The sequence below is a fragment of the Mus pahari genome, chromosome 23, assembly GCF_900095145.1.
Source record: "Mus pahari chromosome 23, PAHARI_EIJ_v1.1, whole genome shotgun sequence".
In the NCBI taxonomy this organism is placed as follows: domain Eukaryota; kingdom Metazoa; phylum Chordata; class Mammalia; order Rodentia; family Muridae; genus Mus; species Mus pahari.
The window spans coordinates 28,083,709-28,100,980 of record NC_034612.1 but is presented as its reverse complement, the minus strand read 5'-3'; the positions used below and the strand labels follow the sequence as shown (position 1 = coordinate 28,100,980).

Genomic DNA, 17,272 nt, shown 5'->3' with positions numbered 1-17,272 from the left:
ATTTTGAGAATCAAATAATACATAAAAATTGTTCAACTTTCACATTCATACCCTTTTATACCCTAAAATATCATTAATGAATATTTAATAATGTCCATAACTGAGGATTCTATATCTAATGTTGAATACTAAAACCTACAAAACCTACAAAATATTCTTTGAGATTTAAGCATAGTAAAAGAGCATAAAATGAATCATTAAGAAATATATTCAAAAGCCCTTATATGATAACACCTGACATAGTGAGATAGTATTTAAAACACATTATATATGTGGGCATGTTGTCTAACAATCAGTTTACTTAAAAAAGCTTATCAGTGTTTCTAGGAGAGACATTATTTCATCAGAAAGTATATTTTAAACATTTCAAAGTAGCAAAAACTCTTCAAAGTTACACATTAAGAAAGTGCTAATTTCAAGTACAGTGAAACAAATTATCAATAATATTTCCACTATGTTTATAGAACATGTTTTTAATATTTTCAACTGTTGATATTCAATAAGCAGTTTAGTTATTTTAAGATATATTTCATTGTTATGTCTCCCTTTTCTTTGTTTTTCCCTTCCTTTTTTTATTAGATATTTTCATTTACATTTCAAATGTTATTCCCTTTCCTGGTTTCCCCTCAGAAAATTCCCTATTCCAACCCCCCTACCCCTGCTCACCAACCTACCCACTCCTGCATTCCCCTACACTGGGTTATCGAGCCTTCACAGGAACAAGGACCTCTCCTCCCATTGATGACTGACATGGCCATCCCCTGCTACATATGCAGCTGGAGCCATGGTACCCTCCATGTTCTTTGGTTGATGGTTTAGTCCCTGGGAGCTCTGGGGGTACTGGTTGTTTCATATTGTTCCTCCTATGGGGCTGCAAACCACTTGAGATCCTTCGGTCCTTCTTCTGGCTCGTCTTTTGGGGACCTTGTGCTTAGTCCCAAGGATGGCTGAAAGCATCCAACTCTGTATTTGCTAGGCACTGGCAGAGCCTCTCAGGAGACAGTTAAATCAAGTTCCTGTCAACAACCACTTGCCTTTTTGTCTTATTGAGAGTGTTCTCTGCCTTACAGAAGTTTTGCAATTTTATGAGGTCCCATTTGTCAATTCTTGATCTTAGAGCATGAGCTATTGGTATTCTGTTCAGAAATGTTTCCCTTATCCCCATATGTTTGAGGCTCTTCCCAAATTTCTTTTCTATTAGTTTCAGAATATGTGGTTTTATGTGGAGGTCCTTGATCCACTTGATCCTGAACTTTGTAGAAGGAGATAAAAATGGATCAATTTCCATTCTTCCTCCTGCTAAAAGCCAGTTGAATCAACATCATTTGTTGAAAATGATGTCCTTTTTTTTTTTTTTTTTTCCCTGCTAGAGGGCTTGAGCTTTCTTTTCAAAGATTGAGTGACCATAGGTGTGTGGGTCCATTTCTGGGTCTTCACTTCTATTCCATTGATCTACCTGCCTGTGACTGTACCAAAACCATGCAGTTTTGTTTTGTTTTTGTTTTTTGTTTTTTGTTTTTTTTTTTTCAATCACAATTGCTCTGTAGTACAGCTTGAGGTCAGGAATTGTGATTCTGCCAGAAGTTCTTTTACTGTTAAGAATAGCTTTTGATATCCTGTTTTTTTTTTTTTTTTTTTTTTTGTTGTTTTTTGTTATTTCAGATGAATTTGCAAATTGCCCTTTATACCTCTATGTAGAATTGAGTAGGAATTTTGATGGGAATTGCATTGAATCTGTAGATTGCTTTTAGAGAGATGGACATTTTTACTATATTAATCATGCCAATCCATAAACACGGGTGATCTTTCCAACTTCTGAGATCTTCTTCAATTTCTTTCTTCAGAGACTTGAAATTCTTATATAGATCTTTCACTTCCTTAGTTAGAGTCACACCAAGGTATTTTATATGATTTGTGATTATTGTGAAGGGTATTGTTTCCCTAATTTCTTTCTCAGCCTGTTTATCTCTTGAGTAGTGGAAGGCCACTGTTTTTTTTTTTTNTTTTTTTTTTTTTTAGTTAAATTTTTATAATATTTTTTTGTTCATTTTTTAAGTATATGAGTACACTGTAGCTGTGCAGATGGTTTTAAGCCTTCATGTGATTGTTAGAAACTGAATTTAGAACTCTACTTCGTCCAATCAACCCCTTTTGCTCTGGTGGGCCCTTCTCACTAAGTCCCTGTTTGCTCTGGCCCAATGATTTACTTATTATTATAAATAAGTACGCTGTAGCTGTCTTCAGACACACAAGAAGAGGGTGTCAGATCTCATTTCAGGTGGTTGTGAGCCACCATGTGCTTGCTGGGATTTGAACTCAGGTCCTCCGGAAGAGCAGTCAGTGCTCTTAACCACTAAACCATCTTGTGAGCCCCTTTGTTCGAGTTAATTTTATAACTTATTCAGCCACTTTGCTGAAGTTTTTTTATCAGGCTTTGGAGTTCCCTGGTGGAATTTATGAGGTCACTTAAGTAAATTATCATATCATCAGCAAATAGTGATATTTTGACTTCTTCCTTTCCAATTTATACCCCTTTGATCTCCTTTTTTTTTTTTTTTTTTTTTTGTCTAATTGCTCTGGCTAGGACTTCTAGTACTATATTGAGTGGGTAGGGGGAAGATGGAGAGCCTTGTGTATTCAGTGATTTTAGTGAGATTGCTTCAAGTTTCTCTCCATTTGTTTTGATGTTGGCTACTGGTTAGGTGTATATTGCTTATACTATTGTTTAGGTATTGGCTTTAAATTCCTGATTGTTCCAGGATTTTTACCATGGAGGGGTGTTGAATTTTGTCATATGCTTTCTCAATATTAAATGAGATGGTCATGTGTTTTTTTTTCTTTGAGTTTTTTATATAGTGGATTATTTTATATAGTGGATTTTATATTGATGGATTTCCATATATTGAACCATCCTTGCATCCCTGGGATAAACCCTACTGTATCATAATGAATGATAGTTCTGATGTGTTCTTCGATTCAGTTTGCAAGAATTTTATTGAGCATTTTTATATCAGTATTCATAAGGGAAATTGTCTGAAATTCCTTTTCTTTGTTGGGTCTTTGTGTGATTTATGTATAAATGTAATTGTGGCTTCATAGAATTTATTGAGTAGTGTTCCTTTTGTTTCTATATTTTGGAATAGTTTGATGAGAATTGATATTCGGTCTTCTTTGAAGATCTGATAGAATTTGGCACTAATCCCATCTGGTCCTGGGCTTTTTTTTTTTTTTGGTTGGGAGACTTTTAATACCTGCTGCTATGTCTATAGGGGTTATGGGACTATTTAGGTGGCTTATATGATCCTGATTTAACTTTGGTACCTGGTATCTGTCTAGAAAATATCCAGATTTTCCAGTTTTGTTGAGTATAGGCTTTTGTAGTAGGATCTGATAATTTTTTTTGATTTCCTCAGTTTCTGTTATGTCTCACAATTCATTTCTGATTTTGTTGATTTGGATACTGTCTCTGTGGCTTCTGGTTAGTCTGGCTAAGGGTTTATCTATCTTACTGAATTTCTCAAAGAAACAACTCCTAATTATTTTGATTCTTTCTTATTTATTTATTTGTTTATCTAATTAATTAATTAACCAATTAATTAATGTTTTACTAATTTATATTTCAAATTTATCTACTTTTCCCATCCCCCCTAAACCCCATATCTTATCTTCTCTCTTCCTGCTTCTATGAAGCTGTACCCTCAACCACCAACCCACTCCTGCCTTCCCGCCCTTGCATTTCTCTACAATGAGGCATAGAGCCTTCATGAGATCAAGTGCCTCTTCTCCCATTGATTCTGGACAAGACCATGCTGCTACATAGATGGCTGGAGCCATGTATCCCTCCATATGTACTCCTTGATTGGTGGCTTAAACCCCAGGAGCTCTGGTTGGATGATATTTTTCTTCTTCCTGTGGGGTTACAAACCCCTTCAGCTCCTTCAATCTTTTCTCTAAGTCCTCCAGTGGGGAACACCCTGATCAGTTTAATGGTTGACTATGAGCATCCATCTCTGTATCATCCTCAGTCTCTGTCAGAGTCTCTCAAGAGACAGCTATTTCAGACTACTGTCAACATGCACTTCTCAGCATTCACAATACTGTCCACGTTTGGTGACTATATGTGGGATCAATCCCCAGGTGGGGCAGTCTCTGGTTGGTCTTTCCTCCAGTCTCTGCTCCACACTATGTTTCCATATATACTCCTGTGAGTATTTTGTTCCCCTTCTAAGAAGGATGGAAGGATTCACACTTTAGTCTTCCTTCTTCTTGCACTTCATATGGACTGTGAATTTTATCTTGGGTATTTTGAGCTTTTGGGCAAATATCTACTTAGCAGTGCTTTTGTGACTGGATTACCTCACTCACTTCCATCCATTTGCCTAAGAATTTCATGAATTCATTGTTTTTAATAGTTGAGTAGTACTCCATTGTGTAAATAAATGTACCACATTTTCTGTATCCATTCATCTATTGAAGGATATCTTGGTTGTTTCCAGTTTCTGACTATAAAAAAATGCTGCTATAAGCATAGTGGTGCATATGTCCTTGTTATATTTTGGAGCATCTTTCGAATATACACCCAGAAGTTTTATAGCTGGGTCTTCAGGTGATACTATGTCCAATTTTCTGAGTTTCTACCAAACTGAGTTCCAGAGTGGTTGTACCAGCTTGCAATCCCAACAACAATGGAGGAGTATTCCTCTTTCTCCACATCCTTGTCAGCATCTGCTGCCACCTGAGTTTTTGATCTTAGCTATTCTGACTGGTAAGGTGGAATCTCAGTGTTGTTTTAATTTGCATTTCCCCTGATGACTAAAGATGTTGAACATTTCTTTAGGTGCTTCTTGACAATTCAGGGTTCCTCAGTTGAGAATTTTTTGTTTAGCTCTGTACCCCATTTTTTAACAGGGTTATTTGGTTCTCTGGAGTCTAAGTTCTTGAGCTCTTTGTATATATTGAATATTAGAATCCGTCAGATGTGGGTGGGATTGGTAAAGTTCTTTTCCTAATCTGTTGGTTGTCATTTGTCCTATTGGCATTGTCTTTTGCCTTACAGAAGCTTTGCAATTTTATGAGGTCCCACTTGTCAGTTCTTGATCTTAGAGCATAAGACATTGGTGTTCTGTTCTGGAACTTTTTCCCTGTACCCATGTATTTGAGGCTCTCTCCTGGCAGTATTTGGGTATGGAGAACTGTGTCACAGGTTCAACTCTGTGCTCAGACAGCAATCAGAAGGAACCTGTCTCAGGCGGCTCCTCAGTTTCTGTGTCCTGAGATCTCTGGGCAGGTCCTCTTGGCCCAGGTATTTGAGCAGAAGTGGTGGTCTTACCTGTGCTCTCAGGTTTGTCAGCCCTCCTGGGAGATCAGGTCTTACCCGGCCAGATTTGGGTATGGAGAGCTGCAGCATAGGGTCATCTTTAGGCACAGATGTAAACCAGAAGGATCCTGTTGAGGATCAAGACTTTGATGCCCTGTCTCAAACAACAAATAAACAAATGTAAATTCCATTTTTTGGTAAGATGCCTGATTTGCGTATAACCTGTGTGAAGCCTGGTTTTACTTGTAACAATTTATAGACTATTTAAAAATACTAAGTTCAGGCTGGGCATGGTGGTGTATTTCTTGGCTCCAGCACTTGGAAGGCAGAGGCAAGAAGATCTCTACTAATTCAAGACTACCCATATCTACACAACAACCTCCTCAACTGTGGACTGCATGGAGAGTCTAAAGAAGAAAAAACAAGAAAAATCAAAGTCCAAAATAAACACCATGTAAACATTTGTAATGCAGAGCTGTCTGAGGAACAAAGGCAAAGAAAACATTCATATGTATTCAGCATAAATGAAATTAAAGTATATTTTTGGATGCTCTCCCACACACCCATGCACCTACCCACTCCCCACCTTACCCCTCTATCATCCTTCTTTCCTGAGACATCAGACCTCCCCAGGACCAAGTGAATCCCCTCCACCTGAGGCCAGACAAGGCAGTCCTTTATTACATATATAGTGGGTGATCTGGACCAGCCCATGTATGCTCTTTGGTTGGTGGCTTAGTCCTTGGGATCTCTGAGTTATCCAGTCAGTTGATACTGTTGTTCTTTCTAGGGGTTTGTAATTCCCTTTAGTTCCTTCTGTCCTTCTTCTCAGGGAAGGGGGACAATATCTGAAATGTAAATACATAAAATAATGAATAAAAATACAATCGAACAGGTGAAGAAAATGAATAAAACAGTTCAAGACCTAAAAATGTACATAGAAGAAATAAAGAAAACATAAAATGAGGAAAAAAAAGAATCTTTATTTTGGAGCTTGGGTACTGTTGAGTGGGAAGTGAGCACACACATGTCTACACACCAGTGCACACATACACATCTCCAAGTAGTTTTCATTTAAAGTTGGTTGAATTTCTAATGGAATTCATACACTAATATAGAGGCCCAAGATAACTCTCTATCTGCCTGTTCCACAAATATGTGGATACACACAGAACTTTTTGAACATGGAGAGGTTGAGATGGCGCCTACATAGAACCTTTACCACTATGTTCTAGTGTCTTTGGTATGAGAAAGTACTCTGCAGGCTATCAAAAGAGAAATGTAAACAGCAGCCAGCCTCAAACCCTTTGATCTACAATCTATGCTGCCTGCAAGGTATACTAGGTCAATGGTGGCAGAAAGCTTGTGGGAGTAACCATCCAATGTCTGATATGACTTAAGGCTCATTCCACAAAATTGCACTTATATATGACACTGCTTGGATTACCAAGAACAAGAGACTAGATAGTCCAGAGCCCTAGGGCAAAAGCACACACTACTGCTCTAAGAAAATGACAATAATTTGGCTGCTAGTGAGATTCTCTTATAAGCATACATCAGTGCATTTTCAGCCATCTTCAGAGGGGCTTCCTTCTTCAACAGATGGGACAAGCACAGAGACCTACAGGGGAGGGAAGGGGGAGGAGGGGAGAGGAGGGAAGGGGAGGGGAGGGATATAGGGAGAGAGAGAGAGAGAGAGAGAGAGAGAGAGAGAGAGAGAGAGAGATCAGCACACACTACTCCAAATGAAATCTCTTCATCAAATCCCTATCTAAGTTATATTCAGCACAATAACAGCACAATATCTGAGAATAAGTATCTGTGTTTTATGTTTGGTGAATAGAAATAATTATATGTGGGGCCTAGAGTGATATCTCAGCAGTTAAGAGCATTGACTGCTCTTTCAGAGGTTTTGTGTTCAATTCTCAGCAACTACATGGTGGCTCAGAACTATCAGTAATGGAATCAGATACCCTCTTCTGCTGTGTCTGAAGAAAGATACAGTGTACTCATATTAAACAAACAAACAAACAAACAAACAAATAAATAAATCTTAAGAAAAAATTATTTAATAATAAAAAAGAGATAATTATTCTTAAAAAATGACAATGTGTTTCCTTCCATTCAGCACCAGTCTACCTTCCATTGAGCACACAGCAAACTCAGTGGACAGTCCCTCAGCACCCAAGGAGGTACCACTCCCAGACATTTTAGCATATTCAGGACCTTAGGATCCCAGGATCCCAGGAGCTTGGTCATACCAGGATCTCAGGGTCTCAGAGGCAGCTTGATTCTCAGGATCTGACATACCCAGAATCTCATGATCCCAGGATCCCAGAATCACAGGATCACAGAGAAATCTGGACTCTGAGGAGTTCAGACTCAACCAGGATTATGAGAAGGAAAGGCTTCAATCAGATATAGACATTGGTTACCACAAATTCAGTACTGGAGGAGAATAGAAGGGTAGATTCCATGTAACAGTATCTATCTACAGAGATTTAACTCTCTCAGGAAATCTATCCCATCCTATGGGACAAGTTATTCCATGGTCCTCGAGGGGGATCACAAACCTACATTGAAATGGGAATAAGAGAAAGAGAAGGAGACCATGCATCTGCTTGTGTCATAATCTGTTTAATGAAAGAAAAGGCTCAAGTTTTATAGCATACAGAGAGGGGTTAGGGAGTGATCAAAAGAGACATAGTGAAGGGCAAATGGGAGAAGGTAATTGCAAGTCTGAAACTTTCAGTGATATCTCAGGTCCTTGGCATTACTGCTCCAGAACACCGGGCAGCTTATCTCAAAGCTCCGGTCCTCCTAACAGCCCAAGGTGACAGCTCCAGGCAGCTCTGGAATGCTGGAAGACTCCCTTAACAGTCCTTGATGTTTGTTTAGGGCCGGAATCTTCCTGATTCCCACAAAACAGCCTTGAGGGGAGAGGGGGTGACTGGCTCTAATCAAAGAACTATATGGCTCTCAGCTGCAGGCTGTAAAAATGCCTAGAGTTTTCTCAACCTGGTCTCCAACAACTCCCCCTTTTCAATTTAATAAATGTTGGGGGGTGGCTATGAAAAGAGGGTCTGTGAAGAACCTTGTCTTAGGCTATGAGGCGTGCATCCATGTTCAGCACCCAGTAACTAGGCCATTCTAGGTCCTAGGTGGGCAAAGGCCCTGTCTTAGGCTATGCAATCTGCCATTGATACACAATATTTCCCATCTTTGGGTCATCTTTGCAGTCAAAGGGGGTGTGCACCTAATCCATGGCACCTCAATATCCCTGTCATTGGTTCACTTCACAGCTTATGGCCCTCAGCCACTATTAGGAGCCAGGGAGTCACCCTTCTAATAATGGTATCTCCGCAGCCTATGGAACCAAGACCACTCTACATCTGCAGCAAGGGTGGAGGGGTCTTCGGTGGAGTCTTGAGTGTCCACATGATGGTAGTGGACTGCAACTGGCTTTAAGGCAGCATCAGTCTGACATTTAACGAAACTGGTTAATCTGTTAAAAGCCCAAGGGCCAAATGACAAAAGCAGCAGAAGGCCCAAGAAAGGTCCCAGAATGGTAGGAAGCAAAATGGAAAGCCAAGGAGAGGTAGAAAACCAATTCTAATACCAGGATTCCTGCATCTCTCTATTACACATTCTTTCTTCCAAGCTAGTTCTAACCTTGTCTATACTATACTATCCTGAACTAGGCCAGTCTTATCGGTATAAAAACAACATTCTTCTTTGAGGGCTGCACAGAGTCCTCCTTCCTTCAGGAATACCAAATCTAGGCCTCTTCTATTCGATAAAACTACTTCAGACAGAGAGACTAAGGAATCTTTTAAATTTTTTAGGCCTCTTTGTATTTCTCAGATGTCTCTGTCCACTTTGTGGTTAAGCTGGGCAAGATGTGCAGACTGTTGTTGGGAGGAGATTAGGGAGGCAATTCCTGTTCCTGCACCTGCAGCACACACAACAAGGATCACTGCTAAGGTTACAGCAGTAATTGGCTCTCTCTTAGAGCGGGGCAGGTTGGTGCCTTTATCCCATATCTGGAGTAAATCTTCTGCAGGATGTATCATCAACTATGGGAAAAGTTGAATCAGGACACAGTAATCTCTGTTAGCTAAAAATGTCTGGGTGATCGCATAAGTAGTAAGCCCAGTAGAACATGCCAAATAAGTACCATTGGGTACTCCAAGATATTGAAAAGTGGCTTCTACTATAATAGTCTCATTGCAAACCTCTAGCAAGGCCTGTGGGGGGAGCATGGAAGGCCCCAAAAGGCATGAGCCCACACCTGAAACCTGGCTCAGTGTGAGTCCTGTGTTTGCCTCAGGGTGCCAACCAAGTTCATGGACATCAGTTGGTTGCAATAACTGATTCAAATACTGCTACTCCTTCATAGAAAGGAGGTTGAGGGGAAAAACACACCCAACATTCCTCATATTGCGTAGTATTGGCTGCATGTATGGCAGCAACTGAAGCATTTACTATGTCTAAAAGCAGCTCTGCTGGAGTGAGAGATCCAGCAGGCAAAGTAGGCTGAAAAAGAGCAATGGGTGCAGGAGTGCCACTCTGAGGAGGAACAGCTACCTTATGAACAATGGGTATATTAGGGGCTACAGGATGGAGTATGGGATTTGGTCCTATGGCACTTCCTCTAAGGTTAGGGATGGTCTTAATTAGCTGTATTTTGAATACCAACCCAAAATCCTTGTGTTCTTTTTATAGACACAAACCCCAGGAGGGAGTTTGTTTGTTAATCCAATCATATTTTTCCCAGCCTCTGTGGACTTGATCATGAGGGGATTGCACCAACCCAAGGTATCTGGATTAGAGGAGGAACAGCTTTTCCCAATGGGGTTTACTTTGTTCTCTTTGGAAAAAACTACAGGTGTCCTGTGTAGGAATTGCACCAATTTGTCTGCAGGGTAATGATTGTCAATTACACCTTGAAAGGATGTGCAATTAATTGCCCAATCATCACAGTTTTTAATTAGCCATTGGACTTGTGATGTATCATAAGGAACTACAATAATGTCAGGATCTTTACCAAAAAGCCTAAGAGCAGCTTCCCTGCCAAGGCGAAGAATATGTGCAATGAGCTAAGGATATATGGGCAATACTTTAGAAGGAGAAGCTGGAAAATGTACTCAGAATAGAGGTTTAAATTGCCATAAATGATCTGTGGGAGAAAAGCATGTAGAGAAAACAAGAAACTGGAGTGTCAGATCTGGAGAGAAGTACCCAATACTTTGTTCATTTATAGCCTGTTTGACCTTGGCCAGAGATACTTGTGCTTCCTGAGTCAGCATGCGTGGAGAGGACAGATCTGAGTCTTCACCCAAAATATCAAACAAAGGCTTTAATTCTCCTGTTGTAAGTTTCAAATAGGGGCGGAGCCAATTTATATCTCCTAACAAGTGTTGAAAATCATTAAGAGTCTGTAATGAATCTCTCCTTAAATGAACTTTTGTGAGAGAATCCTATTAGGAAATAATTCAAAGCCCAAAAACAATTGAGGAGGGTGAATCTGAATTTTCTCGGGAGAGACTTGAAGTCCCTGGTTCTGGAGAGATTAATAAGTTTTTAACCAACACAATATAGCTGATTTTCATCAGGCACAGAAAGAAGGATGTCATCCATGTAATGGAGAATGTAATAATCAGGGTAGGATCTCCTGAAGGGATCAACAACCTGAGCCATGTACTTCTGGCAAAGCGTGGGACTATTAGCCATGCCTTGAGGGAGAACTCTCCACTGAAATTGAGGCGAGGGCCCTAAACTGTTAACTACAGGAATGCTGAATGCAAAGCGTTTACAATCTTCATGGTGGAGGGGAATAGAAAAGAAGCAATCTTTTAAATCAATAACTAATTTGGCATATCCCTTGGGAATAGCCACTGGAGAGGGGATACCAGGTTGTAAGGCTCCCATGGCAACCATGGTCTTATTAACTTCTCTGAGATCTTGCAGTAATCTCCATTTGCCATTTTTCTTTTGAATAACAAATATTGGGGTGTTCCAAGGCAAGGTCCTGCTGCCAACTGTTCCTGCACTAACTCTATGGCTACAGACAGTTTTTTTAGCAGGGAGGGACCATTGATCAATCCAGACAGGGGAATCATCCTTCCATGTTATCTTATCTGCCTGGTGTGCAGCAGGAGCAATGGTCCTCATGAAAAATGGGAATTATATCCTAAGCCTGCACAATCCATTTTTGGAGAGGCAGCTATTGGCATAGGCCTCCCCTGCCCATTTTTGCCTAATCCCTGTCCAGGGAGATAGCCCTGGGAGAGCATTTGTTGAACAACAACTTCATTCGGGACTATACATAAAAACTTACATTTGAGAGAGAATGTCTCTTCCCCAAAGGTTGACAGGTAAGCCAGGAACAATGAAGGACTGAACAGAGCCTGAATTTCCCTCACTATCTTCCCAAGTCAGCAATTGTGAGCTCTGGAGAGTATTTTTTGATTGTGCAATTCCTTGCAGATGGGTCAGAGTAGCTTGTAAAGGCCAAGCAGAAGGCCAGGCACTCTGTGAAATTACAGTAGAGTCAGCACCTGAGTCTAAAATGCCCTTAAAGCTCTTACCATTTAGCTTAAGACTGAGTGTAGGACAGTCCTTAGTGATTGCCTGAACCCAATATAGGTCTGAGGAACCTGGCTGAGAAGAACAGCGCTGTGCCCCTTTTGCTGGGTGGGAGGTATCTAGAGGTAGAGGCAGAGCCTGTGCCAAGCATTGCCCTTGAAATATTAATATTGGGCCTTGAGGAACACGGTCCAAAATCTTAATTTCTCCTGTATAATCATTGCCTACTAAAGAAAGATGGACTATAAGTTCCTTTAAGGTGGTGGAGGCACACCCCAGAATTAGAAAATACGTATGAGGTGGGGGAGGTCCGAAAACCCCGGTGGAAATAACCTGGACACCATCCTAGGGGGTTAGTACTGAATTGGTGGAGTTGCAGAGATACACTCCCACACTTGCACTTCCTGGGGTGGCTCTGCAAAGGCTAGGGGCTGAGCAGGCTGTTGGCTGTTCCCCATGGCTGGTAGGAAAGAGACAGGTTTGGGGGCCTGGGGCTGGCCCCATTTGCCGTTTCCCAGAGGGGGAGGCAGGGCATTTCCCAAGATGTCTCTTCTAGACTTACAAACGCTGGCCCAATGTTTTCCTCTTTTGCAGCGCAAGCAAATTATATCAGGCTGAGTAGGCTGGGCAACAATGCCTGCAGGAGGCTGAGGAGCATTAAGAATGAAGAATATTGGATCAAGACAAAAGGAAAATCAATAAAACTGATATTAAACTTAATTTGGGAATGAGCACACAGAGATATTGGAACCAAACCATAAAAATAACTGTAGCACACCGTATATTTGTAAGTAACTATAGAAGGCTGTTTGTGAGGGCAAACAAATAAAAGCAATTGGAGAATAAAAACACTGGGATGAGAATGCCAGACTGTTTCTGAAAGATTAACTGAAAAAGTTAACTACTCAATGCTCTTTTTAACTTAAATGATGGACAACTATGCTCCTATCAAGTCTTCCAATTTTTTAGGAGAAAAGGAGTTACTAAATCTAAAGGAGTACCTTAATAGATGACAGATCAGATATGAATAAATGAGTAAGCAGTTCAGAGCACTTCTTGGTCTTGCAGAGGACCCCAGTTTGGTTTCAGCATCCACAAACAACTTGCAGAAAACCTCCCCATCTCCAGTTCCCTGGGATCTGACGCCCTATTCTGACTGCTATGAGCACTCATACTTACATCTCTCCCCCCATATACATAACTTAATTGAAAACAAATTATTATGAGAAAAGAAATAGTATTCCAGGCTGGAATAGTTGTTCACTCTGTACCAGGAGATAGGCTTACAGAAGACTGATGACCTGAGTTTGATTCCCAGACTGGACCAGCTTTTCCTTTCACACACACACACACACACACACACACACACACACACACACACTCACAAACAAACACACACTACTGTAAATGCCTTTGGTTAACACTGTTTTTAGTGACAGAATACATAATTTGTATTTATTATTTTTTCTATTTTCAGAATTATAAATAAGAGACGGTACATCCTCAATGACTGGAAGGCAATGGAGGATGCTGAGGGCAGAGGGAATAGGCAGAGATGTGATCACAGAGTGAGGGGAGGAGGGAAAATCATCCAAACACAAATATTTGTTAATAAAAATTTAAATGATAAATAATAATTATATTTTGTTGTGAAATAATTAAATTACAAAGCATGAAGAATGGAACACATACACATATGTGTTTATAAACGTGTTTCATTATTTGAGATATTTTTTCCAAACAAGCCTAGAGCTCTGTGCTGAGATGTCAGAGAGTAAGAGAGAACTGAGAGACTGAGCATCAGTGAGGTTGCAACCTCAGGAGGTTTTTGTTCAGCCCTGGAGCACTGTGGGAGGAAACTCTTTACTTTGCTGACAGTAATAGGTTGCAGTGTCATCATCCTCAATAGGATTGATGTTGAGGGTGAAGTCTGTCCCAGACCCACTGCCACTGAACCTGTCAGGAACTCCAGATTCTAGGTTGGATGCATCATAGATAAGGAGTTTTGGTGGCTGTCCTGGCTTCTGTTGGAACCAGTGCATATAATTGTCACCGTAATAATCAATACTCTGGCTGGCCTTGCAGGAGATAGTGACCCTCTCCCCTAAAGACACAGTCAAAGATACTGGAGATTGGGTCAGCACAATGTCACCATTGGTGTCTGGAATGATAAACAAACAGACTATTGTTATATATGTATACAAACCTTCCCAACAGAGGAACTTTTCAATTAATTATTTCAAGAGAGGCCTTGGTCTTGCAAACTTTATATGCCCCCATACAGGGGAACACCAGGGCCAATAAGTGAGAGTGGGTGGGTAGGGGAGCAGGGCGGGGAGGATATAGGGGACTTTTGGGATAGCATTTGAAATGTACATGAAGAATATATCTAATAAAAATAATTTAAAAAAGAATACTGTAGACATCACTATGTGAAACCAGAAAATCAAGGGGAATCAGGAAACTTAAAACCAATTACAAATGCAGTAATTATTATGTTGAGGAGCCCAGAAGCATGGAAGGTCATGATGGCCACAAAGATTGCTCCCAACACTTCTCTGCATCCTTACCTGGAACCCAGAACAGCAGCACCCATAGCAGGAGTGTCTCTGTCTCCATCTCTGAGAGCTGGAACAGATGATGCTTGTTAGGCTCCTGGCAGCTGCCCTTAAAGAAGCCTAGTCTGTCATGAAATTATTTCATATGCAAATCAGTGGAGTATGTACTGTTGTTCCAAGGGCACCTGTTCCTGTTTCATGCACAGGGAGTTGCTATCAAGTAGAAAATTTACTAGAGCATCACTAGTGTCTTAAAGAACCCTTCTAAATATATTTTTGAGACGGGTTTCTCTGTTCTTTGTTGTCCTGAAGCTCACTCTGTAGATGAGATCCTCCTGTCTCTGCCCCTTTAGTACTGGGATTAAGGTGAACAGGAGCACCACCCAGTATTTCCTTATAGTCTACCCTATTTATTATCTACCCTCTAGCCTTTTTGAGGTGTGAGGTAGGGGAATGCATTGTTGCAGCATTGTGTAGAGAATGTAAGTTATTTATTTATTTATTTGATTTTTTTTATTAGCTATTGCCTTCATTTACATTTCCAATACTTTCCTAGTTTCCTCTCCAAAAGTTCCCTATACCCTCCTCCCACCCTACTGCCCAACCCACCCACTCCTGCTTCCTGGCCCTGGCATTCCCCAGTACTGGAGCATATAATCTTCGTAAGACCAATGGACTCTAATCCTAGTGATGGTCAACTAGGCCATCCCCTAAGAAAAACTTGATCCCTCAAAATTTTATACACCCAGTGAAAGCATTACTTGAGAGGGAATAGGGAAAATGATTCAGTGAAGAATAGTAACATAATTCTTGGCATGCTACCTTATTTTTTAGATCCATGTTTTAGATCCGTGTGTATGATGTACCTTTGTATATTTGTATATTTGTTCATGTTCATATTTGAAGGCAACTTCTTTGGTCATGGTATATGGATGGAGACCAGAAGACAAGTTTGGGTGTAGATCTGAGACAAGTTCTGTTGTTCAACTCTGCACATGAAATGCTTTTTAGGCTAGGCTCTCGTGATTCTCTTGTTTTCTTCTTTCTCTCATCTGCGACACCATCACTCCAAACACAGTCCATAGTGGCACTGCATTTCACCTGGGATTTGAGTCAAGTCCTCATACTTATGTGACAGGCACTTTTCCCCATAGAGCAACCCTGTCAGCCCATTGTCTTCAAGTAAACCAGTGAGAGGAATTCTTTCTGCTGAATAGAAATAATACTGCAGGTAATTTAGGAGTTGAAAAATGAAGCAAAGAAGCATGTAAAGAAGATGTGTCCAGATACTTGATTTGTGTAGTTCTTCCGAATATCCAAGATTATTAAAAGACAGATATCTTGTGTTTTGTCATGGCGATAAAAGGCTAATGAACAAAACTCACTATTCTTCACCAGAGAATCTGTAAGGTAGAGAGATACATGGGTAAACAGATAGGTAGATAAAGAAGTGAATATTCCTTCATGTCCTCAGATTACTGCCTCCTTTCTAGGTTTAACTAGTCAGAATGGTGGTTTTCCTAGCAAGATTTTAAGGTAGGAAGTGACATAGAAGTATTTTAATTGAATAAGAAAATAAAGGTATAAGGAGACTTACAAGCTGGGCGTGGTGGCACACCCCTTTAATCCCAGCACTTGGGAGGCAGAGGCAGGCAAATTTCTGAGTCTGAGGCCAGTCTGGTCTACAAAGTGAGTTCCAGGACAGCCAGGGCTATACTGGAAACCTGAGACAGAGAAACCATGTCTCAAAAAACCAAGATGCATTGGAATGTGCAGAGTAGGAAGAAAGGAGGGAGAGGGAGAAGAGAAAGAGAAGAACCAGGGAAGGAAGAGAAGAGGATAGAAGAAAGAATGAGAAAGAAAGAAAGAAAGAAAGAAAGAGAGAGAGAGAGAGAGAGAGAGAGAGAGAGAGAGAGAGAGAGAGAGAAAGAGGACAAAGGAAAGATGGACAATTCCCTCCTCAGCTTATGCTCACTTCCCCCCCCCCCCAGGTTTCTGCCATATAAACATTGATCCTTTTTTTTAAAATTAGATATTTTCTTTATTTATATTTCAAATGTTATCTCCTTTCCTGGTTTCCCCTCTGAAAACACCCTCTCACCTCCTCCTGCTAACCAACCTACTCACTCCCACTTTCCTTGCATTCCCCTAAACTGGGGCATAAAGCCTTCATAGAACAAAGGGCCTCTCATCCCTTTGATGAGTAACAATCCTTTGTTTTACTGTGTATGTTCACTATACTGAACAGCTACAGTTCAAAGATGAGATAAACAGGATATAACAAATATATATCTCATGAAATTAGCAAGTTGTTCTTCACATGTTACCTTCCTTTTTGAGGTATCAACTTTTAGTTGATTTTTGTATGCAAAATTACAATGTTAACCTGGTGTAATGTGTGAAGTAAGGTGATATTTCTCCTTTATGCTCTTTTTTTTTGAATAAGGGAGTTTATTAAGCATAAGGCACAGTAAAGGAATAAATAAAAAGTGATTGGTTGACAAAGATTAACATAATCATATTGGGGCTTACAAACATCCAGCAGAAAATGACTAGGGAGAGACAGTCAATTGGAGTTTCCCACAGAGAAATTCCTGGGNAGAGTAGAGTGTCCCCTCTAGTGAACCTTTTCAGTAAAAGAATAACCCTACACAAAGAACTACAGGCAACTGNGTAAAGGNGGGGGTGGGAGAGATGGTCCTTCCTAGGGAAGAGTGCTCCAATTGGTTGTTTGATGCCAAATGGTCAACCCTGAAAACATACATACAAATAGCTTTATATGGACTCAACAGTTACACACACACACACA

The 17,272-nt window shown here is 40.4% G+C and overlaps 1 protein-coding gene and 2 gene segments (V, D, J or C); 1 reads left to right on the top strand and 2 right to left on the bottom strand.

Moving 5' to 3' along the window:
• LOC110313184 overlaps window positions 1-2,273 on the bottom strand; it is a 5,956-nt gene extending 3,683 nt beyond the window's left edge. The window contains 1 exon segment of the V gene segment in view: window positions 2,245-2,273. Coding sequence covers window positions 2,245-2,273 — 29 coding nt within the window.
• The window catches only part of Gjc3 (gap junction protein gamma 3), a 64,908-nt gene that overhangs the window by 35,033 nt on the left and 12,603 nt on the right, over window positions 1-17,272 (top strand). The gene's annotated exons all lie outside the window — the stretch shown is intronic.
• On the bottom strand, window positions 13,738-14,524 carry LOC110313183. The segment is given in 2 exon segments: window positions 13,738-14,066; window positions 14,476-14,524. Coding segments are annotated over 2 exon segments (378 nt in total).